At 51.0% G+C, this 26,887-nt stretch overlaps 1 protein-coding gene across 1 annotated transcript in view; it reads left to right on the plus strand.

Annotated features, from left to right (window-relative positions):
• Positions 1-11,723: 11,723 nt before the first annotated feature.
• LHX4 (LIM homeobox 4) overlaps positions 11,724-26,887 on the plus strand; it is a 40,042-nt gene continuing 24,878 nt past the window's right edge. The window contains exon 1 of the mRNA XM_021682562.1: positions 11,724-11,799. Coding sequence (XP_021538237.1) covers positions 11,724-11,799 — 76 coding nt within the window. The remainder of the gene's footprint in view (positions 11,800-26,887) is intronic.

The following is a 26,887-nucleotide window of genomic DNA, read 5'->3' on the forward strand; positions in this document are numbered from 1 at the left end:
GCAGAAGGCAGAAGGCGCCTGGGCTTCGCTCTTCAGGCCGCAGTCAACAATACCACGAACCTGCCCGCAGCCTCAAGACTGGGGACATCCCCGTCCCCAGCACACCACACACTTTCTCTTTCCCTCCCTCAGGGCCTTCCCTTTCTGAACACCTCCATGGAACACAAATCCCTTGCTATGTGGTCTGGTACAACCACCCCAGCTACGTAAATATACCGCTTAACCCTTGGTTTAAAGGTTAAGCTCACTCGGGGCTGGAATCCTGTGTCCCAGGGCACTTGGGTGGGCGATAGAAGAGCCTGGAAGAGGAGGGTCACAGACACTAGAACAATTCATGCCACAGGCCAGAGACAATGCCTTATGTCCCATTACATGTTCTCAGTACCTGTTTCTCCTTGTTCGGGAAACTGTGCACTGTTCTCTTCAAGATACATTTCGGGGGTGCTTAATAAAGTTTTATTAAGCAAATGAAATAATTGTATAGCCAGAAACTGAGGGAAATCAAGCAAACTCTATCACTGGCTAACATTTTTTTTTAATGTTTTTAATTTTTTTATTATTTTTTTATTTATTTGACAGAGAGAGAGCAAGCACAAGCAGGGGGAGTGGCACGCAGTGGGAGAGGGAGAAGCAGGCTTCCCGCTGAGCAGGGAGCCTGTTGCGGGGCTCGATCCCAGGACCCTGGGATCACGACCTGAGCCGAAGGCAGACGCTTAACGACTGAGCCACCCAGGCGCCCCTATCACTGGCCAATATTGAAGGAGAGGAGGGACCATCTCCATGGGCAGGTGGCCAACAGGGTCTGGGGGAGGGTCCAGCCACTTGTGACTGGCCTGTGAAGCAGGGACCTGAAGTGCCACTGGGGCTGGGAGGTTGGGGGCTGGTAAGCGGGCCCTCCCGGCGCCTCAGGTCTAGACCCTGCTGCCAAAGCTTGCATCCAGCGTCAAGTGTATGAACACAGCACCAATGGCTAATCATAAGCCTCAACACTTGCTGAACTCTTAGAATGTGCATTAAAGTGGCACCACTGGGCACCACTACCCAGCCCCGTAAGGTACAATTTATTACGATTATGCCCATTTTCCAGATGAATTCATGACACCATTTACCATTACATTCTATTAGTCATTACATTTGACATTCTCCAAATATCAGCCACTTATATTTCTCTGTACCTACTTCCAAATTCTGCTGATCCGAGCCCTACCTCTTGCTCCTGTCCTTGTTTTTATACTTGCCCATTCACTCACCGGGCCACCTTCTTTCTTCTCCCTTATTCCCCTACCCAGATCCTTCCTGCTTTCCAGCCTGCTGCCCATCCCAGTGTCCAGTGGGCTCTCCCTCATCAGGGGAAGTCTGGTCTCCATTCTCTCTGGTGTGGCCTCCCCTTGTTTTCCGTGTCTGTTCCAGAACACCCCCACGGCCCGGGATGTTCTAGGCGAACACTGGGGTGTTCATGCCCTCCTGGCCACTGTCAAAGAGCTTGGGGGCTGTGAGTGTTGAGAGAAGGGTCCTCCCAGGGTTGGCTGGGGGGCAAGAGCGGGGAGCAGGGGCAGCTGGGTCCCCAGAGGCCACAAGCCTGGCTCCCCCAGCAGAGGGACAGAGCTCACCAGGCTCTGGGGTGGAGGTGCTGGGCTGAACTAATCACCTAAATGGACGCAGGCTGTTGAGAGACAGGCTCTATTCCCTAATAGAATTTGCCCTCAAGTGCAATTTAATTTTCTCTGAGGCGGTCTCCAGCCCCTCTGCTACCCTCCCCCAGACAGACCCTTATTTCCCCAGCTTCCAGGGGGGAGCAGAGCACCTTCTCTCAGAGAAAAGAGGAGAGGGGCCTCCTCCAGGCTCTGTCCAAATCCATCCATTTGGCCTCCTCCTTTGGAACAGCCCCTGCCCCACCTGCTGAGCCCCTTCCCCAGATGGGATTGCTGCTCCCCTCCCACTTTCTGACTTTCCTCTAGAGCTGCCCACATTCAGCGACAACAACCACTCAGGCCTCCAAAGCCTCACCATGAAGGCAGATTCTTCCCCTGACCTCTGGTAAGTTCACATGCTTCAAGAATTCTCTTTGTCCTGCTCAGTGTCAGAGGTTTGGAGGGGATCTCGTCAGGAGGAGGGTATGGGAGCTATGGAAGTGGGATGGTGTGGGCCTCATGTACACATAGTCGGCGCCCCATGAAGGGGCAGAAATCAGCTCAGAGCCCGGCGGTTGGGGCAGAGCCCAGTTCCTGGGTACCCTAAGGTTACCCCTGGCTCGCTAGAGCCTTTCCTGGGCTGGTTTTCCCTCCAGACACCCCATACTCCCAGCTCTCAGCCTGCAGTGTCCTGAAACCTGACGCTGGTCATTGGGAGTATAAAAGAGGTGGGAATCTGGACTGAGTTGTCCTTTCTTCTTCCCTGCTAATTCCAGGGTGGAGGTGGCAGGGGGTGGGGGGGCATCTTCAGAAGCTGCTTTCCATCTCTTTCTCTGAGAGCCTCTTGGGCTGTGATAGGGGCTCAGGGAGGTCTGTGCAAGTTCATGTCTTGCCTGTGCCCCCCTCCCCGCCTCCCCGTGCTCATGGGCTTTCCCACCCCCACCCCCCAAGCAGGGATGCGGCGAGGACCACAAAGAGCACCCTGGGGGAGGGGGACAGGTTAGCGGAGGTGGCTTTTGGGGAAGGCAGGAAGCCTGCGTGGTGCAGAGGGGTTGGTTCCTGGACTCCAGGCGATCCCATGACGATCCTCTTTATCTGGCAAGCTCTGGGGAGCGAGCACTAGAATTCCCTTTTTTCTTTGCTATCAGAACCTTGAAAAGAGCAGAGGGTGGGGCTGAGGAGGATGGAGAATGGATGGGTGGCAGGTCAGGGTCAACTGCAAGGGGGAGATGGTGATTCTTTGGGCACGGCCACCTGCTCAGCCCCCGCCTGCTCTCTTGTGCAGCTGAGGTCCCTTCATCAGTGGGTGGGACCCATGTCTTTTGGGGCTACATTTGTGGGCATCCTCTTTGCACATTCACCCAGCAAGGGCTTATTAGTCCCTTACTTGGTGCCAGAAACTGTGCTAGGTGCTAGGAGGAGAAGGGACTGCTGAGTGCGTGAGTGCGTGAGCGTGTGAGTGCGTGAGTGCGTGTGTGTGCGTGTGCGTGCGCGTGCGTGTGCATGCAGCGCATCCAAGCCTAAATACCCTAGGATAGCACTGTCCACTGGAAACACAAGGCCAGCAGCTTGAGTAAGTTTCGATTTTCTGGTGGCCATGCCAATAAAAGAAAGAAGGGAAATTAAGAATAGATTTAATTTAATCCAAGATATCCAAAATGTTATCATTTCAACATGTAATAAAATTTTAAAAATCTTAATGAGATATTTTACATTCTTTTCTTTGGATTAAGTCTTTGAAATCCAGCATGTCATTTGCCTCTCTAGTACATCTCATTTCTGACCAGCCCCATGTTGGTTCTCAGTAGCCATCTGTGACTAGCGGCCACCACACTGGACTCCTAGAGCATTCCCACGCAGTGTGGCCTACAGGCCGGCAGCATGGCCTGGTGACTTGTTAGAAATGCAGAATCTCAGGTTCCAGACCTGCTGAATCAGAATCTGTATTTAAACAAAAGGCCCTAGGGATTTACGTGCATAGTAAATCTGAGGACCTCTGTGTGCAAGAACTGGGGAATAGAATGAGCATTCACGGAGCATTTGCCTTAGGAGCTTTTCAAGTTGGATCTCATACAATCCCCCAACACCCCCTTCTCAGGAGAATGATCTGAGTATTATCATATCCAGTGAACACAGGAACACGGAGGCTCAGAGAGTTTAACTTCTCATAGCCATAAAACTCAGATGTAGAGTCGATCCAGGATTTATGTTTTCTACGGAATGCTTCCTCAGATGAGGTCTTGGAGAAATCCTTTGTCCCCCAAAGCTCTCAGTATTTCTTCCTTGACCATCCAAAGTGGCCATAGTGACAGTGTCCCGGTCCCTTCTCTGGGGACCTGTGTTTTTAAGCAGAAGGCTTTGGTGACCAAGGGCAAGCCCCTTCCTACTAAGCCCGGGCTATGAGCAGGGGAGGAGGCCAAGCAGTGAGGGATGCAAAAGGTGTCGAGCTCCTTGTCCTTTACTCTGATCAGAGCTGACATTAGTGAGAACTCTCTATGTGCCAGGCCCTGTGCTAACGGCTACGGCCCTCCAGTGACAAGACTATCAGGCAGGTGCTCTTACTCTCTCATTATACAAATCAGCAGATGGAGGCTCAGAGTGGACAACACTCCAGCAGGCATGGACCATGCCGTCCACCTGGCTCCCGGGTTGGGAGTCGGACCCTGCCTCACCCCTTCTCCCCACGAGCCTCCTGGGCCGATCTCCTGTCTCCTTGGCCCACATCTAACACATTCACATTTTTTGGTTGTAAGTCAGTTCCTGAGAAGAAACCGCTGAGTTAAGCTCCTCCAGTAAAAGTCTTTCGCCAAGATGATGACGGGGTTATTTTATAGATTAGCCTTGACACCTGCAGTTATTTTCAGATGGAGCCAGGCTGGATGTCCCACCCCTCCCCTACCCCACAGCCTCCTCTTCAGAAGTTGGGAAACGGGCCCATGTGGGTCTGAGCCCTCATCCAGTAGTGCAGACCGCTCTCTCTCCCTGGGCTTCAGCATCCTCATCGGGAATGCTGTCTTAACACCAGGGGCCCCACCTATCTGAGGAGGCCTGGGTGAGCAAAGGCATGCGACGGCCCTTCACAAACTGTAGAGCCCCATGAAGTTGTGGGTGACGAAGCTCATCCTCAGATTCATATGCCTCTGAGCCCTGGAGCTTGAAGAGAGAACACAGGGAGAAAGGTTGACAGTGGTGCAACATCTGGAGTCCAGGTTCTTTAAACAAACCTGGATATTAAGTCAACTTTAAAAACAAACAAAAACAAAGAGCATAATTGCAGGGTGCGTGGGCAGAGGGGCTTCTGCCAAGAAGATCTCCCTGTGCCGTGGAGAATCAGGCAGAAGGAGCAGAGCCATCTGATGAATACTGTGCGTCACCGTTCTTAACCACTGTGGTGACATTTGAGAGTCTTCTGTGTGTGGAGCACTGGGCTCCCGGGTTTATACCCATTCTCTCGAATCCAACTAGACCCTACCATGTAGGCTGGTTTTATTCCCATTTTACACATGAGGAAAACGAGGCTGGCAAGTTTAAATCATTTGCCCTAGGCGTCAGGAAGATTTTCCTAAGATGGCTGAAAATTTCACCCAAGGGGCAGTTTTGGCACCTGAACCTCAGCTTGAGACCATTTTGGAGGAGCAGGTCTCCTCTACTCCCCAAGGGGGGAAAAACTCCCAAAGAATAGCCCCCCCACCATGGACCTTTCTCTTCCCCAACGAACATTTTTAGGAAAGAAGAGCTCCCAAGTTCTAGTCTTTGCTTGAAAACACCTGAGTAAGTTTCTTGTCCCCTGGTTTCTCCCATAAATATAAAACAAGAAAAGAAAAGAAAAACAGACACAATACTGCAGAAAGGGTACAATAATGATGCCAGCCAACTTTTCTAGGGGAAAGCCTCCTAGATGCTTCCAGTGACCACCTGTGAGGAGAGTACTATTGTTACCCCAACTCGCCTATGAGAAGGACCCTGCCAAACTTGCCCCACTTCAGCTGTATCCAAGTTGGAATTTGAACGCAGACATTCTGAGCCCAGAACCCAAAGGTTTGCTCACCCATTCCCCAACCCCCTCCCAGCATAAGGAATGCATTCATTGCACCTGGGGAACTTGGCTGACACTATCTCACAGGAATGCTGGGAATTCTGGAGCAAAGCTAGTTATGGACTGTCAGCACTTGGCACTCCAGGTCATTGTCTTCCAGGGTCTAGGAAGGAGCTGACGTACAATGGACGCTCAATGAGTGCATGAATTCAGGAATAAGCTAAGATACTCTAGATTTTGGATGGGAAAGAAAGAGAATAAGCCCTGAAATTTGAATGTGACCAGATTCCCTGATTTATTCCCCAGCTTCTCATGCACCCAGGCATGGGGTGTGATGGTTGCACAGATGGATCTCAAAGGAGTTGGCCTTGCCAGGTAATGGGCTCTGTGTGGACCCACCACCTGGCTATGCCCAGGGACTTTCCTATGCCAGGGACAATTATATGATGATGCCGGTGGTGCTGGCAAACATAGAGCCAGACTACCTGTGATCATATCCTGACTCCACTGCCTACTGCTGTGCAACCTTGGGCATGTCACTTGACTTCTCTGTGCCTCAGTTTCCTCATCTGTAAAATGGGGATAATAATAATACCTGCCTCAAAGGGTTTGTGAGGATTGAATGAGTTAACACATACGGAGCGCTTAGAGCAGTGCTGTTCATCTAAGTGTTAGCTATTGTCACCTTCCTTCTTCCTCTGAGGATCCCAGTGCTCTTGTCTTACTCTGTTTCTCAGCCCCTTACTGCTTTATAATCTTATCTTGAGTGTTAGATGCCCAGGGGCAGAACCATCTCTTTTCTGTGTCCCTTCAATTCCTGTGTCAAGGACACAGGGCAGGGTTAGGTTAAGCAGCAGCTGCCTTCTGATCAGCATCCTGGGGGTGGGGGCAGATCCCTGGAAGGTTCTGGGAAGAGAAGGAGACAAATGACAAAGTGGTGGGCTCGCAAAAGGGGCCCTTGACAAATGACTGGAAGGACCGGGTGGACAGTTGGGGAAGAGCAAAGGCCCCTGTCCTTTTATTGGAGAACTCCTTGTGGCTCCCTGAACAAGACAGTGGCTCCCCAGGGGCCGGGCTGAGGGTTGGTCTCCCCGGTTCTCTCTGCTGGGATGAGTAATATGGACCAGGGCAGAGGGTCTATATCAATCTAGCTCAGCAGAAAAATGAATGAAAATTGGATTCCCCAAGGAGAATTGGGGAGCTGTTATCCAGACAGAGATAAATCAAAGGATGCCACAGAGAAGGGGGAGAGCAGGTTTCCAACAGCAGGGGAATAATTAAGGAAACAGTTTCAAAATGCAAATGATGAAAGAGGGTTGGAGAGGCAGGAGGACAAGGAGGAGGTGATTGGAGATGGGCTGATGGGGAACAGGAGTGGTAAGTGGAGAAAGAGGCTGGGGTTCAGAATTCCTGGCATCTGAGGGTGAACTCGCCCACTCTGGGAAGCTCCTAAAATGTAAGGGTTAGAAGACATGTAAGTCTGCTGTCTAGAGTGGAAAGAGCACCAGAGTGGGAGTCAAAGGCTAGATTTAATCTCCAGTTGGCTCTGCAACTTATTAGCAGCTTGACCTTAGGCAAACCACTTAACCTCTCCGTTAGGTATGATAATCATACCTACACCCAGCATGATTGAAGATCAAATGAGATAAAATATGTAGAGGAACTCTGTAAATTGTAAAGTGCTAGACAAATGCAAGCTATAATCATTTCCCTACATTGGATTTCTAGGGATTCTTCCTTCAGCTTTGGATCCACTGACATGTTGAGTTTGGTTCCCAGAAATGTAATGTGTAGATGTCCAGAAAGCACCAGAAACTCATATTGACCGACTGCCCTGAGAGAACTCAGACCTGGAGAAAGCCACATCACCACTGACCCATCCTCTGGTGCCCACCCTCCGAGTAAGTTGTAGCCGAAAGCCACAGGTCCACCCTAAAGACTATCGCTCCTGGTGGGTCACCTGCCAGCCCTGGGGTGGCTTTCACCGAGAAGACCCCTGCTCTGTCAGCTCAGAGGTTTAGGTCCACACAGATCCACCAGAGAGTCTTCCTGTGGGATTCAGCCATTCTCTCGCGTTCTCTGGGGGTAGGGACTACCTTAGCCCCTGTTAGCTTTAGCTTTTTCATCCTCCAGATAGGTATGACAATACCATTTATTGAACTGTTATAAGGGAAAAGATGGATTATGTAGGTAGAAGCACTTACCTGGGTGCCTGGCACAGTTTCAAACTGTCAATAAATGTTGGTGGCTCTTATTACCATTGTATGCTATTATATTGTTCCTGTTGCTATCAGCAGCCATAGGCACTAGAATATCTACTTAAGGAAAGCTTTTCATGGGGGTTTCCTCATTTACAGATGGGGAAGTGGAGGCCCCAGGAAGGAAGTGAATGCCTCGGCAGATGTATGCTGCTAATGGAAGATGTTGAGAATGGAACCCAGCTCATACTTCTAGAAAAGTCTCGGAATGTGGAAAGGGCATTTATTGGCTGAGCTGCAGTGGGGGTATGAGTGAGGATGCACTGGGGTGCAGGGGAGCTGCTGCCCACAAGTTGAAGAACTGAGAAACCAGTGCACGTCCCAGGGCTCTTGTGCCATTGGATAAAGGTAAGAATGGCATCTGCTGAGTCAGCGCTGGGTGGTGGGCACAGGAGAGTCCCCCACAGTCATGCTGCCCCTCACCCAGTGACAGGCTAGTGACAGGCAATGAAAAGAGGGCAGGACCTGGGCAGGTTCATGCCAGGGGAGCAGGAACTGCAGAAAGCATTTTAAAAATGTAATTTTTAATTATAAAAGTCACTACCACACAATGCTTGACATTTCACTGCATATATTTTATCTTTTACTAATATTACTGGAAAAAAATGTAACCGGTTTACAGAAAATCTGGAACAGAGAAAAAAGAAAAAAATTCCGTAATACATCTCCCTAATATACTTTTTCCCCATAGGTTTTTGAATAGCATTTTGATATATTTTCTTTCAGTGTTTTCTCAATGTTTTTGAAAGAAATTTTATTAGTTTTTTTCTGCTTTATAAGATAATTTAGGAAACTTAAAAAAGGAAAACTAAGAAAATAAAAATATCCACTGTACAGGTAACCACTTTCATGTTTTAACATGTATTTTCTATCTATCCTGCTTAAAAAAACCCTACAGTTCATACTGCTTCATATTCACTCTAATAAACCTCACTATTCTACATTAGTAAATATTTTTTCTGTTGCATTTTCTAACAACAATTTAACAATACATTTTATTTACTCAAATTGGAGTAAACAAATTAATTTAATAATTCCCTATTGCTGGATATGTAGTTTATTCTCTTTTAAAAATGTTACATACATCCTTGTAACTACATCTTTATAAATATTCCTGATTATTTTCTGTGACTAAATTTCTATATGGATTAGGTCAAATCCATCACATTTTTAGGCTATAAAATATATTGCCAAAGTGCCCTCAGAAGACATTGTTCCCTGTTGCATCCCCACCAGAAAATTGTTTTCTGATTTCTCCACACCCTAGCCAACAATGGGTATTAACACTGCTTTCATCTTTGACTAACATTTTGGAAAACTTAGAATCATATAATACTGTATCACGCTTTTTAAAATTTTAGTGTTTCACAAGCATTCCCATGTTGCTAGATTTCATAATTAGTTTCAATAATTGTATAACATATTACCAAGCAAATTTATTCTACTTTACTAAACCACTTTTCTTTTGTGGGATAGCAGAGGTTTTTTTTTTTTTTTTTCTCCAAACCATAATGCTGTAATAAGCATCTTCATGTTTGAAATCTTTTTTTTTTTCACATTTTGTATTATTTCTGTGGAACACACACTCAAAAGTGGAATTATATGAGCTAAAGGATATGAAAAAATTATGGAATTTGATACATATTGCCAAATTGCTTTCCTAACGTATTTAAGAGTTTATTAGCACACCAGCAGTAATGTGAGAGTACCAGCTTCAAAGTACCCTCACCAGCACCAAATTCTAGGATTCCCTCCACCTTAGCAGGTCGTTTAACACACAAAACAGAAGTCTGTACTATGATGTATTATTTTGCGTGTCTTTGGTTGCTAACGAAGGTGGCATTTTCTAGTATTTGTTTGCTAGTTACATTTTTGTAAAAAAAAAAAAAAAAAACCAAAAAACATTTTGGTAAACACCGAAAATGTCACCGGGTTTCTTGCATATTGGAGTCACCGCAGGTCAACAGGGCAAGAAATGATGCCAACCCAGTACCAGGACACATAGAAGTCACTGTGTGACTTCATCGAAGACAAATTCTAAGCGTAGACGACCATGCCTTCCTCCCCCATCTTCATATTCGTCCTTCACCGCCCCTGGTGTCCCTTGTTTAGGGACAACGCCAGGAGAAAAACCAGGGGACGCTCTGTAAGGTTGGAGAGGGGCACGACTTGACTAGGCTGGGAGGGCACATCTGTTTACATCTCTGGAACGAATTCAGGATGGGGGCGTCGCGAGGGTGGAATCCGTAGAGCCTCTGGGTCCTGTGGCAGGGGAAGTGGGCTTCCCGCGCCTGCAGCCAAGTGGCGTCGAGCAAACTGATGAAGCCTTAGAGACCCTTGGCGGCGACGTGCCCCAGAGGTGGGCCTTCTGTTTTATTTCCGCCAGGAACTGGCGTTGAGAATTTAAGTGTGCGTGTGTGCCTTGTAAATACAATAAGCACACGTGCCCCTTCTCTCTAACCCGGTTAGCCCGGGTGTCCGTGTGCGCGCTGCCGCCCTGCACGCACGAGGTTCCGGAATTGTTCAAAGCGCCCGCGGTTGCAGCAGGCGAGGCAGAGCGGTCCCTGGGGACCGAGGACAGGACCCAGCTGAGCCGCCGTGGGCAGAGCGGCGCCGACAGCCCGGCAGCCAAAAGGCGCGGGGACCCGACGGGGCCAAGGAGGAGGGAAGCGCGGAGTCCCGGCGGCAGGCCGCGGCGAGCGGGGGCGCGCATCGGGAGTCCGCGCCCGGCCACCTCCGCGCGCAGCCCCCGGCCCCCTTCCCCCGCCTGCCGCTGCCCGCGGCGTGACTCGAGCTTTCCTGGCCGAGTACGGGCTGTCCCTGGCCTAGCCTCAGCCAGACGCGGGGGAGAGAGAGCAAGGGCTGAGAAGCGCCGGCGGGAAAGGAATTGGCCGGAGGAGAAGAGGAGGAGGAGTTGGAGGATGGAGGATGGAGTCCCGGGCGGAGAGAAACCGGGGACCGAGAGCGCACGAGCGGAAGACTCTGCCGTGCGGCCCGGGCCTTCGGAGGGTCTGCCACGCCCTTCCCCATCCTTTGGTCCGAATGGAGGGGCAGTGGGGACACGAGCCGCCAGCCGGCTCCAAAACCCCCGCAGGCCCCTCGGAAACCCGCAAGCCCGAGGTTCCGCCGTCCAGGAGCACCTGCTGCCACGGCCGAGCCCGCCGCAGTATTTATACCCGGGGCGCGAGCCCGCACGGCTGGGCGCAGGGACGGGGGGCGGTTGCGGGGGGGGGGGGGGGAGACGTCCCGCGAGGCCCCGCCCCGTTGGGTGCGGCCCCGCCCCCCTGCGCGGCCCTCCACACTCGGGGCGCCGGGACCCCCCACTCCGGCCGGGGTCCACGGCCCGCTGCCGGGTGTGGGGATTGGCTGAAGGGCGGGCCTCCCTGCGGAAAGCGACGTCACGGCCGTTCCTGCAGTGTGAATGAATCAAAAGGCCTGGGTGACCGCGGCCTCCCCGGCGGCCGGCACGCGAAGGGTGGAGGGGGAGGGGGAGAGAAGCGGGCGGGGGAAGGAGGAGGGGAAAAAAGCCAGAGCTGCAGCAACAGCGTCTCCTCAACCCGGGATGTGCACCTACCCGGGAGAGCGAGATCAAAGGGATTTGAAACAGACTGAGGGCTGGCGGGGGGAGGGGGCCAGCCAGCCTGTGGAATCCTCCCGGAGAGGCGGAGGGTCCGGCTTCCACCGTGACTTCGGCGGCCTGGTTGGGGTTTTTATTATTATTTTCAAATTTCTGAATCCAGCTTAAGCGAGAGAGCAAGAGATCTCCGTAGACTGCGACTCCCTGGCTCTCGCTCCAAGATGATGCAGAGCGCAGCTGTCCCCGCGGAGGGGGCTGTCAAGGGGCTCCCGGAGATGCTTGGTGTGCCGATGCAACGTAAGACACCCCCCTTTCTCGCTGATTTAATTTGATAACAAGACAGCCAGCAGCCTTGGCCGGTACGGGGCGGGTCGGACGCTGCGTGTAGCCTGGATCGGAGGGGACGGGCGGGGCGAGGGGCCGCCGGCCCCGGCGCAGAGGCGGTCACAGGGCAGGGGCACCGGCCAGAGTGCGTTTAAAGGGCCTGGCTCTTGGCTTTGGGGGCCGAAAGTGAGAGCCTCCCAAGTGTGCTCGGGGCCAGCCGAGGGTACCGAACCCCGCATCTCCAGCCCATGGCTTTTCTAGGAGCGTTGGGAGAGTGCTGTTTGGGGACACCAGGGGAACGAACTGCAGGCCAGGCCTGAGGGCTGGGGTGGTCCCTGTAAAGCACCCTCCCTCCTGGGGTTCCGGTCAAAGCTCGAAGTACCGCTAGTGCAACTTCACCCCAGCTGGCGGGAAGTTGGAGAGCGCGTCCCCCGCCCCCGGGGCTGGCGGCGCGGAAGCCCAGGCCACACGCTCTGTCCCCGCGCGCAGGGTGTGCGCGCCCGGTGCGTCCTCAGCCGCTGCTGCCCGCGGCGCCCGCAGGCTGCGCCGCCGGGGACTGCCTGCTTCTAGTGAGGAAGTCAACTCGCCATGTTCCAGCTAGCCGAGGAATGCAGGGGAGGGGGAAGCGCCGGGACGAAGTTGTGAACTCGGGGTACAGCCTTTGCGCACGCGAGGACATACTTTCCGGACGGCTTGGACTCGGCAGGGGAGACACATAGGGTGCCCCTAGGATATTTGGGCGCTTTGCTCGCCCACCCACTTTCTTTCCCGCGCCCGATATTAGCAAGACTGCGGGAGCTCGAGGCGTGTTTATCCCCAGGTCTCTGTGTGTGTTTGGGTGTGCGCGCTCAGGCATTTTCCCTGAGGGAGCCTCTCTCTGTCCCGCACTCCCCAACGGAGTCTTCGATGGAGAATCTGTGCGGAGGCCGGAGCAGGTCCCGAGGCATCGCGCGCGCCCGGCGGGCGCCTAGTGAGTCCTGCCCTACAGGCTCGCGGACTCTGCGCAACACCACCGCGCACCGTGGAGAGGGAAAGGTTCCCTCACTCCGCTTGCCAAAGGACTGTGCTTCCGCCCGCGATTTCTTTAGTGGAGCGGTAGCTACGTCCTCGAGGTTTATTTTAAGTAAATAAAATAATGGTATCTACTTACGAACTCGGAGGGCGCGCGGCTGCGCCCTCCTGCGCCCTCCTGCGCCCCGGCTCTCCGCCGCAGGGATTCTGCCTGGGCCATACCTCAAAGGGCAGGCTGGTGATCGTGTGTGTCCTGGGCTTCCCTGGGAAGTTTTTGAGAAGGAACTGGAAGAGGATTGCATCCCCCAAACCTATGTAGGTTGTTCTCTGACTGTATCCTGCAGTTATCCTTTGTGTCTTTTCCTGTCAACTGTTGGCAAACGGTTCCACGTCTGCACCTAGCGTTGGGAAGTTTCCTGCTGACCTAGATGTGTCTGTAGAAGGCTTTCGGGGTCCGCTGCTGCCCTCACTGCCCCCACCCCACTGCGGGCAAGGAGGGAGTGGGTTCTCAGCCCCTGCAGAAACAGAAACACAGACCCTGGCAAAGGAGCTCCAAGTCCTTAGACGGACTGTAGCTCTGCGTGAGTGAGGGGAGCGTGTGAGTGGGCTGAAGGCGTGTGTGTGGCTCGTGTCCTTGTTGCCCAGTACGTCTGTGCTTTAATAGTTGTGGTCCGTAGGTGGCCTGTCAGGACGCAAAGAAGGGCCGAGTGCTCTGCTCTGACATCCTTTCCTGGGGCGCTCAGCACACTCTTAGATGTCTCACTTTTTGTTTCTCTTACTCAGAGACAACTTTGATTTCGACGTCAGGAACTCGATTTCCTAAAATGCCTAGAACTTGCCTCCAGAGCTACAGTTCACCAGGGCTCCAGTCTGGGTTCCAACTGGGGAGAACTCAGTGAAGCAGAGAGTGGGACTCTCATCCCAGGGCTGCCCAGCAGAGGCAATGCCGAACCAGGAGGGGCTGGTCTGCCTTTCCTTTTGTCTTGCCCTGGTTCTGGGGCCTGTTGAAGGAAGCAGTGGCCAAAACTGAGGGGCCCAATCCCTGAAGACTTGCAGTCCAGCTTTTTTTTTGGCGGGGGGCATGCATGGAACATACTCATCCCCTTCCAGCAGATGTGACTGTTGGTGCGGAGAACTGGGCATAGGTGGGGTGTGGTCCCCTCACACACATAAACACCACCATTCTCATTTCTGGAACAAGTGGCCCACTGGGGTGGGGGTGGGGGACATGCCCTTAGACCTCAGGGAAGAAGAAGGGTCATCCCAGGCCTCTGGGTGTTTACAGCTTGGGAGAGTGGAGACAACAGAAAGGCTCTCGGGCAACAGTTCTTCCAACCCTACAACTGGAAGGTCTGGGTTGCCCCCTCCCCCCCGGGGCACACACACAGGCATATTTGGTTTCTTTACCTTGAGCCACCACAGACGGAGCACTTCAGGGCACAGATGTAAGGATCCCCCAACTTGGGTCCCTCTGGTGCCCTGGAGTCATAGGGGCATTTTAGGAGTTTGAATCCAGTTTGTCTGGGAGGCAGAATATTCTTTTGAGGGTGGGTGAGGTGCATTCCCTTAAGGAAAACGTTAACCAAGTAGTGTAATAATTTCTCTCTTGGTGGGCTTATTCCTTGCTCTCTGCACCCCCCCCCCCACCTCCCACCACTGCTCGCTCCTGTCAGCATGGTCACCCTCCTCCTGCTTCCCCGCGCAGGCGTTGCAGGGCCGATGAGAGCCTGGCGGCTTCGACAGCTCTGGGGCGGCCTGATGGGGCCCACGCTTGGCTCAGACTTCTCTAGACAAGCTTGAGGATCTTCATCTGTTTGAGGGGCATCAGCCTGGGGCAAGAAGCTCGGGAAGAATCGGCGGGAGGAGTCTGGGAGGATCCCGGAGAACACCCTGGAGTAGGGAGGTAGAGCCCCACCCCCTTTTAAATCTCTGACGGGTTTCCGGGCAGCCTGGTTCCTGTCTCTGGTCAGTGTGTTCTAAGGAACTCAAAACCCCGGCTCCTTGCTCTGGGTGACAGGAGCACTGTTTGGGTGAGGCACCACCCATGAGGTTCACGTCCAGCATGAGCGGAGGTCCTGTCCAGCATGGACCCAGGGCCTTGGGTGGTTTTTTTTTTTTTTTTTCTGGCTAGGTGGATAGGTTCAGAAAGGGACCTTGTCCTAAGCTGGCGGGTCCCAGCTACTTGGCCCACAGTTAGGATTGCGGTTCTCTCTCTCATTATGGGCACAGCCTGCTTGTGCTCAGATCTTCCCGCCGCCTCCCTCTGGCCTGTAGAAATGCCAGGTCCGAATTCTCACAGTTCCGACCCCGGGGGTGGGGGGGGGGTGGGGGGGTGGGGGGCGGGCAGTGTTGGATTCCGCGATCGCCTCCTGATCCTCCTCCGAACCTGTCTCCTCCCTGAACTCATCAGTTTCCCCATGCATCTCGGCCCTGCTGGCCCCTCTTGCATGCCAAGACGACTCGGAACAGTGAGGGACATACAGGGAGGTGGACGTTTTATTGCCCCTTGCCCTCGGTTTTGGCCTATCTCCCACGTAGTTTCCCTGGGCCCCGAGGGAAGGACAATGGCCCCCGACGGCCCCCGGGATTGCTGGCTGGAGAGCTGGCCAACCCTGGTGGGAGAAAGGAGCGACCCGCTGGGACCAGGCAGGGAGTGATAAATGGGGAACATGTCCAGGGCATCTCCCATCCCACCCTTATCTCTTAAAATATCTACTTCTTGCAGCTCTTGCAAACCCCAAAGTTGTGAGTAAAGGGTATTTGATTGTGTATGTGGTAGGATCTGGGTGAATAACTTCTCTAGGATGCCCCACTACCTTTTCTTCTCTTCCGGGGTGCCTGCGGGTGCGTGGGGTAAATCCTCCAGCACGGATTGCATCAGAGTCCTCATTCCCGACGTTATCCCATCCTTTTTGCAGACTATTTCTTAAGGGGTGGAAGGGACTCATTTCCAGGGCCAGGAGTTCTCTCAAACTCTGGAGCAGCGATTCAAGCTTCTTTCCATTCGTGCCTTTTCTGATGGTGCCCGAAAGAAAAACAAGGAAAAAAATTTATTATATGATATATACCTCCATATATTATATATACGGAGAGGCAGAGAGATATTGATTGATTCAGATTCCGATACAGAAATTCAGACAGCAGCCCCGGGCACCACAAATCTCCTTCCCCGCGTCACAAAAATATTGTCAGGCGCGAGCCAACTTTTAAAGGTCAGACTGGTGGCTGTCCCCGCCGGCAGATTCAGGCCTCGCGGATTGGGGATTCCGATTCCCTAACCTGGAGGATCCCACCCCAGCCTCGGGCCAGAGCTTCGCCCCACCCGGAGGGGAATTTGGAGAAAACCGGGTGATCACGACAGCGCCTCGTTGCGAAGCCGGGTGGCCGAGGGCGCCCGAGGAGCGAGCGGGCTCCGACCTCCCCGGTTCCACTGTCTGGATCAAAGAGGGCGGCGAGGGTGGAGGGGAGCCCTCCTTGGCCGGGCGCGGCCCCAGTGCGCTCAGGGAGCGGAATTAACGGTTTAACCCGGACGGGGAGCGGACAGGCGGGGAGGGTGAGGGGCGAAGGTCTGCCCTGAGCGGTCCCCAGTGTCCGGGAAAGATGGAAAGTCGGGACTGAGAAGAGGAAGCAGCACCCCAGTCGAGTTGTTTCTTCGCTTGGCCGCTGTGCGGGCTCGTGGAAAACCAGGGCCAGGCGGGGCTGGGCGGGAGCGGCGGCCTTGGGTCCGGGAGCGCGCTCTGCGTGACCCCCGCGCTCCCGGGGCAGAGCTCCTCCGCCCGGCGGGTAGGCGCTAGCTTGTGTGGCCCAGCGAGCTGGCGATGAATTCGTTCAACAGGGTTTTGCAGCGCACCCGCGGGTGCTGTGCGCAGGCTCGACGCGTGCCCTGGGTGTTGGGGGCTTGCCAGTGGGAGCAAGTGCGGACAGGACGGCCCATCTGGGAGAGCCGGCTTTGCGCACCCCGCGTCCCGCAGCCCGAGGTAGAGGTCGTGCCTGCGAAGGGGGCAAGGCACGGGCGACCTCCGTGTCCACCGTGCGCGCCACATTCGGCATTCCTGCGCCTCGGCCCTTTCCCTCCATCCACCTTGCCCGTTCCATTTCTCGGCTTTCTCTCCCGAGCGGCCCCAGCGAGCGGGGACTGGCCAAACCTGGGGCGCGATTCCTGCCCCTTTGGAGCGGCGGCAGAGACTTGACCCTCGGGGAAAGGAGCGGTAAGCTGGAGCGCCGACAAGGTGCCCAGCCCAGGGAGGCCGCCGGGCCGACACCTCTCTTTCTCCCCATACCCACTTCTCGCCAAGCATTTGGGAAAACAAAACTAAACTCCAACGCCAGCGGCCCAAGGCTTTCCAGGACTTTAACCCTCGGAAAGCATTCTTCCCATTTGGGCAGCGGCTCCTCATGCACGGATCTTGGAGGCAGCCAGCGGGTCTGCGAGGTCCGCGCACCCCGCGCGCCCTGCCCGGGTTCGAGCCTCGGCTCCCGGCCCTGCTCCCAGCGCTGAGCGGACCTCGACGAGAGCGCGAAATGCGGCGGGCTCACAAGAGATGAGGTCTCTAAATTAAATTCGACCGTGCCACTGTGTGCCGGGAGAGGCGCAACGGCGCCGGCCGCAGGTTGCACCTGCCTTATAGAGGAAGCCACGGCCGGTCGGGGACCGAGTGCAGGCTTCAGTCTGGGGCGCTCAGGGGATGGCTTCGTCCTGGATGGAACTTTTTTTTTCACGGCAGAGTGAATGTCCTTTAAAGGGATCTGAAGGGTGAAACTAATCAGGAAGGAGAGGAATTATTAGCCAGGCCGGGGCGGGATAAAACCGGGAGCGGCAGGAAGTTGAAGGAAGACCAAATGCTAGGTGTACCTCGCTCTTGTCACGCCAAAAACGAAGCGGGGTTAAGGCAAGAATGTTGGCTGAATGCTCAGGGGATTAGAGCAACGCGAGTCCTCAAGACGTCTTGGAGACCGCCTACATCACTGCAAATAAATACCAGGGTCGAGTTTTTAAAAATTGCGTCCTCCTAGAGGTGAGGTGGGGGTCGATGGAGGCAGGAAACCGGCAAAGCAATTTCTTTCCAGTGAGTAGACAAAACACGGCCCACAGGGGCGTCTTGGGTTTTGAACAGTGACCTGATGACCCCGGCTGACCAGGTGTAGACAGCCTCAAGTCCTAAATATTCCCATTGTCCTAACTTCCCATTTGCCTCGGATTTAGTGCCCTTTCACTGTGTGCTACAGTCAATTAGTGAGTACTTAGCACCGCATTAGCAGGCAGAACCCAGAGGGACACCCGTGATGAGGAGGCAGGCCTGGAGGAAGGGGCGGGAGGGTTGCACCTGCAGTCCTCCGCGGATGGAAAATTAGTTAACAGGGACTAACCTATCACGTTGTTAAGAAGACTGCTTTGAGCCTCTTGTTTTGGTCAGCAGTGATGGATATTTGGTGGATTTCTCTGGCTGGGAGAGTAGTCTCCTCCAAATTGAAGAGTTGTGGGATGGGAAGTGTTGGTGGCCTTGGATGGATGGACCTTATATCATTGCTTTCATTTAGGGAAATTGAGCAGGATTAGAGCTGAGAAGCTTTGGAATGGTAGAGATTTGGAAACAGTTTAGCTGTCCACCCAACGAAAGGAATAATACTACCCACTTTGGGAAACAAGGTTGGAGTTTGCTGTGGTAGCGACGGATGCTGGGTTTGGAGATGGTGGGGGTGGGGAATACAGGTTTCCTTCTGTAATGATTTTCTGCCGTTTCTCTCTTTCTGGAATGTGTGTTAACAATGCCCACGACACAGATGTGAGCAAACTACTGCTGTTAGTAAAATTCCATTGTGGCTTACGTGTCTATCTTCGTTCTCATTCTTTCTCTTCTTCCTTTCTTCCCTTCCTTGCTTCTTCCTTCCTTTTCTTGTGACGTGTTTGCAGGACGGGCACATGGGTTCCTGCACAAATTCACAGCACAGGGGTTTAGAGGTTGACTGGCAGGCTGCAGGGTGATGGGATCCCTCACCTTTTTTTTTTTTTTTTTTTTTTTGAGGCTTAGAAGGAAGGGCAGTTTCTGGGCCCAGGCTGCCCAGGAGCTGGGCTATTGTTGTTTGTGGTAGGACAAAAGTCATCTAAAGTAGATGCTGCAGTGAGATTTTGCCTTTTTTTAGGTCCTAATTTCTACAGGAGCCCTGATCAAAATGGAGCACAAATGAACCATTTTGAGGCACTGCTGTTAGGAGTAGGTGGACGGATTGGGTTTAATTGGCAAAATTGGAATTGATTCTCTCTTGGAAAATGTACTCCAGGTTAACTTTATTAATGGTGGATTGGAAAATCATCTTGGGAGGCAAGTCCTAAGTCCTGTTGTTATTTTGGTGGATTTCGATTTCTTTTCTCAGATTTCCTCAGCCCCCTTCCCTCTGTCAGTCTGGGTCTAGCCACAGATGTTTTACTGCGGTATCTCACCCCCAAATGCCTTTAAAGTATAATTTACTTTAATTATAATGTTAGAGGGTTAAGGGATGGGTCCTGGGAATAGCTTAATAGAGACAAAACTTGCAGCCAAATTAATTGAAAGTTTCTCGTTATGAGGGAGAGGTTGCCAAACATATGGAATATTGCTACGGAATGAGACATCAGAAAAACCCATTGTGGCAATTTAGCAATGATTAAATGTGAAGATGGAGTGGAAACAGAGATGTGTCTGCAGCATTTCCGTAGACTGTCATGGATTTGTTTAAGGTGACTTCCTGTTTTATTTGCAATCACTGAGAATATTCGATATCCTACTGAAGAACATTAATTCTGTGTCAATATCTAATCTAGAAGATAATCCTATACCTGCAAATACATATTTACATAATGTATTTTATTTACTACAAGACTCCTATTAAAATGTTGTCCAAATTCAGCCTTAATCTCCAGGATACTTTAGGATTTGATCTTTATATTGAAAAGGTTACTATTTTTTGAGCTGCCTAAGCAGAAAAAGAACAAAGGAGATTGTCAGAGGGACCCCGAACCACCAAATGAAACAAATAGGATCTGTTGGGGAGGGAGGATTCTGAAGGACGAGTGGAGGGAAAAAACATTAGGCACGGTCATTTTTGACATGAGAAGGCTTTTCTGACTTTTTTTCTAGTTTTTAGTCATTCGTCAAGACACACACACACACACACACACACAAAAAAAAAAAACTAGGAAAGACTGGAAATTAGATGAGATGTGTATGTTGATGTATTTTTAAAGTATGTAAGTATTTTAAAGTATGTAAGCAAAGTATAATTATAATAGAGAATGTGATTTACCTTAAATGCAATGCCAGGTTTTGTTTTTTTTTAATTCAGCTTTTCTCAGGATTTGTGTGGCTCTATTTAATGCTTCATCACCATCACAAAATACCACAATGTTCAATGCACTTTTCTGCTCAAGTGTTGAAGATTTAATATTGGAATTTTGTGCTTCGGTTGTGTTGCTTATGGGATAATTCTTACTAAGTTATGAAGAAATGTATAAAATATTTGGGAAAACTATGTTACGGTCTCTTCAAGATACACGGGTTTAGAACAGCGGAAAATATGAAAAAGGAAGCTATAAATTGTTCAATAAAAATGAATTGTCCTTAGTAGGGAGATGGAAAATAAAGAGTGTATGTGGGGGAACCCAGACACACAGAGTCATGATTTTCATGTAAAACACATCCTGAGTCTCAGGCTCACCCTGTATGTGGACTGCAGAGATGAATTAGTCCTTGGTTCCAGTTCCTTCAGCCACAATGATCAGGTGATTGAAAAGGGGAGTTGGGACCAGAAAACAGGATTTTATTGTCAGTGGTGATGGTGAAAACTTTGAAGTGGAAAGTTTTATTTGTGAAGTATAGATCCAGGAATAAAACTTTTAATTAATTTAATTTTAACTATAGTTCAGTTATAATTCTTAGACTTGGACATTCCAGAAGCTAGGTATGAGTTTCGGCAGGCACGGTGCCATGCTTGGTATGTCCTGCGGCCATATGTTGATACACTTTAGAATTAGTCACTCCCAGACTAAATCAATAAGTTCCCCCCCACCCCACCCCTACCCCTACTGAGGGGGTCTTCCCCAGCCTGCCTTTTTGAAACGGGCTTCCTTCTTACTTACTCAGGGAAACCTGTTGTTTTCTCCCACTTATATGTGGGGAAGGAATGGAGAATTCTAAGAAAAACAATATTTTGCATAATATTTCAATTGTATATGTGTTTCCTCAAAGCCCCATTTAGCTTCTTCTTTCAGTTTGTAATCAGTAAAGAAAATTAACAAATAACTAAAATTGTGTAGTTGGGAAACATTTATCGGCCAAAATGTTATTTAAGATGAGCTCTAAAACTACTTAGTTCTTGAGTGAAGTCACTAGCAAAAGGGTTTGGAGTGAAAGCCACAGGCTTTCTTGAGCTCTGTTGGAAGCCTTGGTCTTCAGTCAGCCCCAGCCAGAACATGTCCCAGACAAAAAGAAGCTTCCAGCCCCACTTTGGCTCCCAACTGTGTACCCTTTGGGAAGCTCTTTTAGATGTAGGGGTTCAGTTTTCACAGAAAGTGAGTAGAGTAAATGAACTTGGAGATTTGCAAGTCCTCGACAAAGTTCAGAGTGCTGGCAATCTTAAAGACCAGGACCAAGGCTCCCATCTTGCAGATGGAGCAGCCCTCAGCGGCTGGAGTGCTCCTGGGTGTCCCAAGAGGGGGCCAAGCCTCCCTGGAGTGTCGTGGGATCTGCCCACCCCACTGGGAGCGCTGGAGCATAGACCCTGGCTCCTATCCTGAAAGAAGCAAGGAAAACCTTGTCATGGGCTGTTCAGTCAAATTCTGAAACCAAAAGAGGAGCTCTGCCCAAAAGGCAGTTAAAAAGCAGGGGCGCCTGGGTGGCTCAGTTGGTTAAGCGACTGCCTTCGGCTCAGGTCATGATCCTGGAGTCCCTGGATCGAGTCCCTGGATCGAGTCCCGCATCGGGCTCCCTCCTCGGCAGGGAGCCTGCTTCTCCCTCTGACCCTCCCCCCTCTCATGTGCTCTCTCTCTCTCATTCTCTCTGTCTCAAATAAATAAATAAAATCTTTAAAAAAAAATAAAATAAAAAGCAGGGTCTCGTGGTTCTCTGAGGTGGCACATCAAAGTCCAAATTTTACAAAATATTAATCTGATCTCAGGGCATGGTTCAGTGAACATTATTCCTAATAACGTGAAATAACTTAGTTTTTAAAATATCAAAATACTCATCAGCATTAAAATTCCAATGGAAATATGGAAATTCCAGTACATTTTCCCAGAAAGGTGCACTTTCTTCAGTACATTTTAGAAGTTACTGCCAAGTGTGTTGGTTCTAGTTTTAGTCTCTTTAGTGGAAAAATGTTTTTCCTCACCTTGCTGTTCTTCCGTGACCAGAGAGATAGAAAACACCATTTTTCAAAGAATTAAAATCGATCAAACAAATAAATGCAAACTGTCTCTGAAATGCTTCATGGTGGCCCCTGGTTCCTTGAGAGCAGCTGCTTGGAAATGAAGAACTGTGAGTGGGGAATAAAAACACAGAATACTTTTTTAGATGTCACGGGGAGGGGTGTGTGTGGAGGGGGTGATTTGGTCTACCACAGACCACATCAGACCTTTTGACCCCCTCTACTTCCCAGTTTTCTGAAACTTCACTAATGGAGGAATTGGGGATTTAGAATGGAGTCCATTTTTGGGTAGACCCTCTGAAAACTAAGCACCTCGTGCCCACACAGCAATATTTCAGGTGATTGGAGGGTATGGGTTTTATAAGCTTCCTTGATGAAGAGGTAGATTAAGGCTTCAGGCAAAGAAAAGGTTTTTAGCCATTTGTCATCAAATAAGAAATAGTCACTTTTCCATTGGGCATTTAGAGATCTCCAAGAAAAATACTAGAATCCTCAATGGCTAATATGAACTCAATCCACTCTTACCTGAATACATTACAGCAAAAGTGAAGTGAGGTCAGTTGGTGGTCCCAACCCACCTCCCCATTCTCACCATTCACATATGGGGGAGGAGACCAAGGTCTGGCAAATTTGCCCTCATTCTGTGGAGGAAACAATCTGCCAGATTTCTTTATTCCAAAAAGACTTAACCTTGTAATGTTGCATTATCTGCTATTCATATTCTGGGATTATGCTGATTAGAAAAGGGTGCACATCTTCAGATGCTTTAGAACTAAAAGGATGGAGGAGAGTTTTGAGTGTTTTGTGTGTGTAGGGGGAGGTCAGTGAGGGAGGGGAAATTCTATCGGGAAATAAGGAAATGAGATGATTTTAATATACTTTAAATATATAAATTCATCTTGTTGACGACTGGCCATGGGGAGTGGAAGAGGGAGTTACCAGTGAGCTAGGCAACAGTATTATGGGGCTAGGTGTTTTATACTCATTGTCTGATGTGATCACACAGCCAACCCTGTGAGACTGGTGTTACCATCTCTGTTTTACAGATCAGAAAACTGAGGCTCAAAGACGTTAAGCGATTTGTCCAAAATCGTATACATGGTAGACTGAGATATGAACCCAGATCTATCAGATTCTGATCTGGGATTTATTATAAACAATTTGGCAGACCTAAAGATTTGAAGATCTAAACTCTAAGCAGAATTGAAAGCTTTCCAGTTCTCCAAACAGTTTTCTAAAAGAGTATTTGAACAAAATATTTCTACTTCCCCCTAGCTTTCTATAGCATTCAATGCTCACTTTCACCCACAGCTCCAGGGTTGGACAGCTCCCTCCTTCTGAGATGCTTCCTTTCCAGAGGGAGCAGGACTTCAGAAGAATTGGCTTTTTTCCAGAATGGCGATGCGTCAGCCTGTGTATGAGGATGTGTGTGTGCATGATGTTTATGTGTATGTGTGAGTGTAAGTATCATGGTATATGTGTGCTTGAGTACCTACCAGTGTGTGTATTACAGGTGCATGTCTGAGTATATGCAAACGTGTATGTCTGTGTGAATGTAGTATGCATGGGTGCTTTCGTGTGTGTCTCAGGGTGTATCTTGGTTTATTTGTGATTGTGTGTGTTTCTCTATGTATGTTAGTATGTATATGTGTTTGTGTTGTGTGTGTATGTACTAAGTATGTGTGAATGTGTGTGTTTGTCTGACTGTGTATGTGTTTGTGTGGGTGTGGATGTCCTGGGATGAGTCCAGTGGAGCCTCCCTGCCTATGTAGTTGCTCTCGCTGTGCTTAGGTCTGTGCTTTGAGCCATGTCACTCTGCAGGACTCACAGAAGCCTCTGGGCCCTGCCAATGGGGAAGGCATTGTACCGTGTGACCCAGCATCTCCCCAGATTCCTTGGCTGTTCTGTGGGCTTTGCTGTCTTTTCATGGCTGAGCTCACTCTCTGCCGAGCCCCAGCAGATAACATCACCAAAGAACCCTTTCGTGCAGATAAGATAAAAATGTTCATTTTAAGTGAAATGACTCCTCATATCAGAAACTGAGTTTATAGGTTAAATTCTGTCTTAGTGACGTCCAGGATCGGCTTAAATTCCAGTTTTTAAAGTGGAATCTTGTGATATTAAATACTGCATGAAGTAAGTTGAGTTTATTAGGGACTTGGAGATCTTCTGGCTCCTTGAAAATTTTGGTTACAACTTTATTTCTAGTAGGAGACCCATATAACCTCTGTCCTGTTCGGGCTCTCCGAATTTAAAAATAATAATCATTTATTGTAAAAAAAAGCTTGTGTTGTTGCTCCTGGAAAGATTTCTAGATAGCTTACATTTCACACTAATCAAAATAATTACATGGAGTGCTGTCACCTGAAGTGTGGGATCTGAGTTCACAGGTCTCCACCCCCTCACAGCCAAGGATGAATCTGAACTTGACAGATGCCATCAACAAGCTGACATCTTGCAGCTGGGGGGAGGGGATCAGCAGGACAGGGGCTTCTGCTTCCCACCCTCCTTTGGGCGTTAGGTATCTGTCCCATACAACACATGCATACTCTGTCTACAGGATCTAAATGTATGTCTCAAATATTTCCATTTGCCCAGTGTTACAGAGCACGAGAGACCCGTGGCTTATTTACTCCCTTGTCATTGTATGCAGAGCAGATTTGAGGCTACCTCTTCCCTCCACCTCCCCTCCATAAAATGACAGGGGTAGAGCCAGCCAGGTGAGGCTGTCCAGATCCCTCCAGCTCTCAGGCTGGGTTAGCCTACTTTAAGCATAGGCTCTTGGTTCAAATCCCAATTCACCCATTGTGGGACCTTGGGCACTTTGCTTCGGGTCTCCAAGCTCCGTTTTCTCATGTGTACAATGGGGTAAGAACACTTTCCTACCAAGTGGTATGGATTATTGAGGTAATATACATCCTGGACCTGGCAGAGTTCATAACAGGCTCTTGACATTTGATTTTACCATTATTGATATATTATGGATCTCTCAAATCATTTCTATGTTATCTTTGTTTTTAAAAATGCCCCCCCCCCAAATCTACATTGGAATACAGTGTGAAAGATTTTATTTTTTTAACTTAAAAAAGCGCCCTTAGAATGTCCATCACATTTTTGCCAAACTCGAGCACCCCAGTTTGGTCCCAAGGCCTGAGAGAACCCCGAGTTTGGGCAGCGCAGCCTGACCCAGCAGGAAGCATCCCTGCAAGCTGGAGGCTGAAATGGCTTGTCTGCTTTTAGTGTTGTTCCTAAGCGTGTTGTCTCCGTTTCCAAGCCTCTAGAACTCCTCTCCCCTGCATACATTAGCCTTAATGTATTCTCTCTTGAATACTCATCATATTAAGGCTCCCGGTAGCTACCTTGCTCGAAATAAATTTTATGAGCACCCATCCTCGCCCTCATCCCCCTGCATTTGCGGCCGGGAGGAGAAATATAGCCGCACCGCTCCCGGAGGCAGGGCCAGACGACAGTCAGGTGGGAGCGGGGCGGGCTGCGGGAGGGAGCGGGCTGGCGCACCCCGCGCGGGGACCGCGGCTCTCCGCCCGGGTTCTCCAAGGGTTAATGAGCGTCCGCCGGCCGGGTACCCGGCCCGGGGACTCCGGCCGTCCGCCCGCACGAAGACGCTCCTAGCGGGGCCGTGTCGCCGCGTCCCCGGTGGCCCACGCGGACAGACGGCGGCCCCCGGCCTGGGACGCGCCCCCCGCGGCTGGTGGGCACGGGCACGCCGCTCTGCACCCGTGCGTCCGCCGGCCGCTTCCCCGCGCGGGGGGCCTCGGTCTCCTCTCCCCTGCCTTGAAAACCGTGCCGGAGCGATCCTACTCCGCACCTCCTTCCTCCAACCCCTGGCTCCGCAGCCGCAGGGGCTCCGAATGCGGATGCGGGCAGGAGAACCCCGCGCCCCTTGCCCCCCTTTAAAAAAATAATTTCTATCTAGTGGGATTTATTTATTTATTTATAATTTTTTTTAAAGGTTTTATTTATTTGTCAGAGAGAGAGAGCACAAGCAGGGGTAGCGGCGGGCAGAGGCAGAGGGAGAAGCAGGCTTCCCGGCCGAGCAGGGAGCCCGATGCGGGGCTCGATCTCAGGACCCTGGGATCATGACCTGAGCCAAAGGTAGAGCTTAACCGACTGAGCCACCCGGGCGTCCCATGAGCCACCCAGGCGTCCCTGCCTTGCCCTTAATGACCTTCTTTACAAGAGTTGCCCCCCTCCCCCCGCGGGCTGGCCTGGTCACACCGCAGGAGCCCTTGGTGAGTCACCCCTCACTCCTCAGAGTCTCCTCTCTGCGTCTCCAGATCTCTCCACGGCTAAGGCCCCCCTGCCCCCCTCCCCTTCCCTGCCACTGCAGGGGTGCCGGTCCTGAGGGACCGTGAAAGAGGCAGGGGTGCAGTTGTAGTTGAAGGAGAACTACCCGCAGGCAGACAGGCATGCCCCTGGCCCTGGCGAAGCTGCCCTGGTGGTGTGGGGGCTCTCTGAGCCTCTGCCTGAGGGCCCAGTGAGATCAAGTCCGTGAAAGGGGGGGGGTTCCTAACTTTCCCTGCCCTCAGCCACAACAGCACCACATCTAACGGCTGGTTCCTGCAGTTATCTCCTACTAATAGCAAGCCTTTATTGAGCACCTACTGCATACTGGCCCACTCCTACCCGTATT

This window comes from Neomonachus schauinslandi, chromosome 6, assembly GCF_002201575.2.
Source record: "Neomonachus schauinslandi chromosome 6, ASM220157v2, whole genome shotgun sequence".
NCBI classification, from domain to species: Eukaryota; Metazoa; Chordata; class Mammalia; order Carnivora; family Phocidae; genus Neomonachus; species Neomonachus schauinslandi.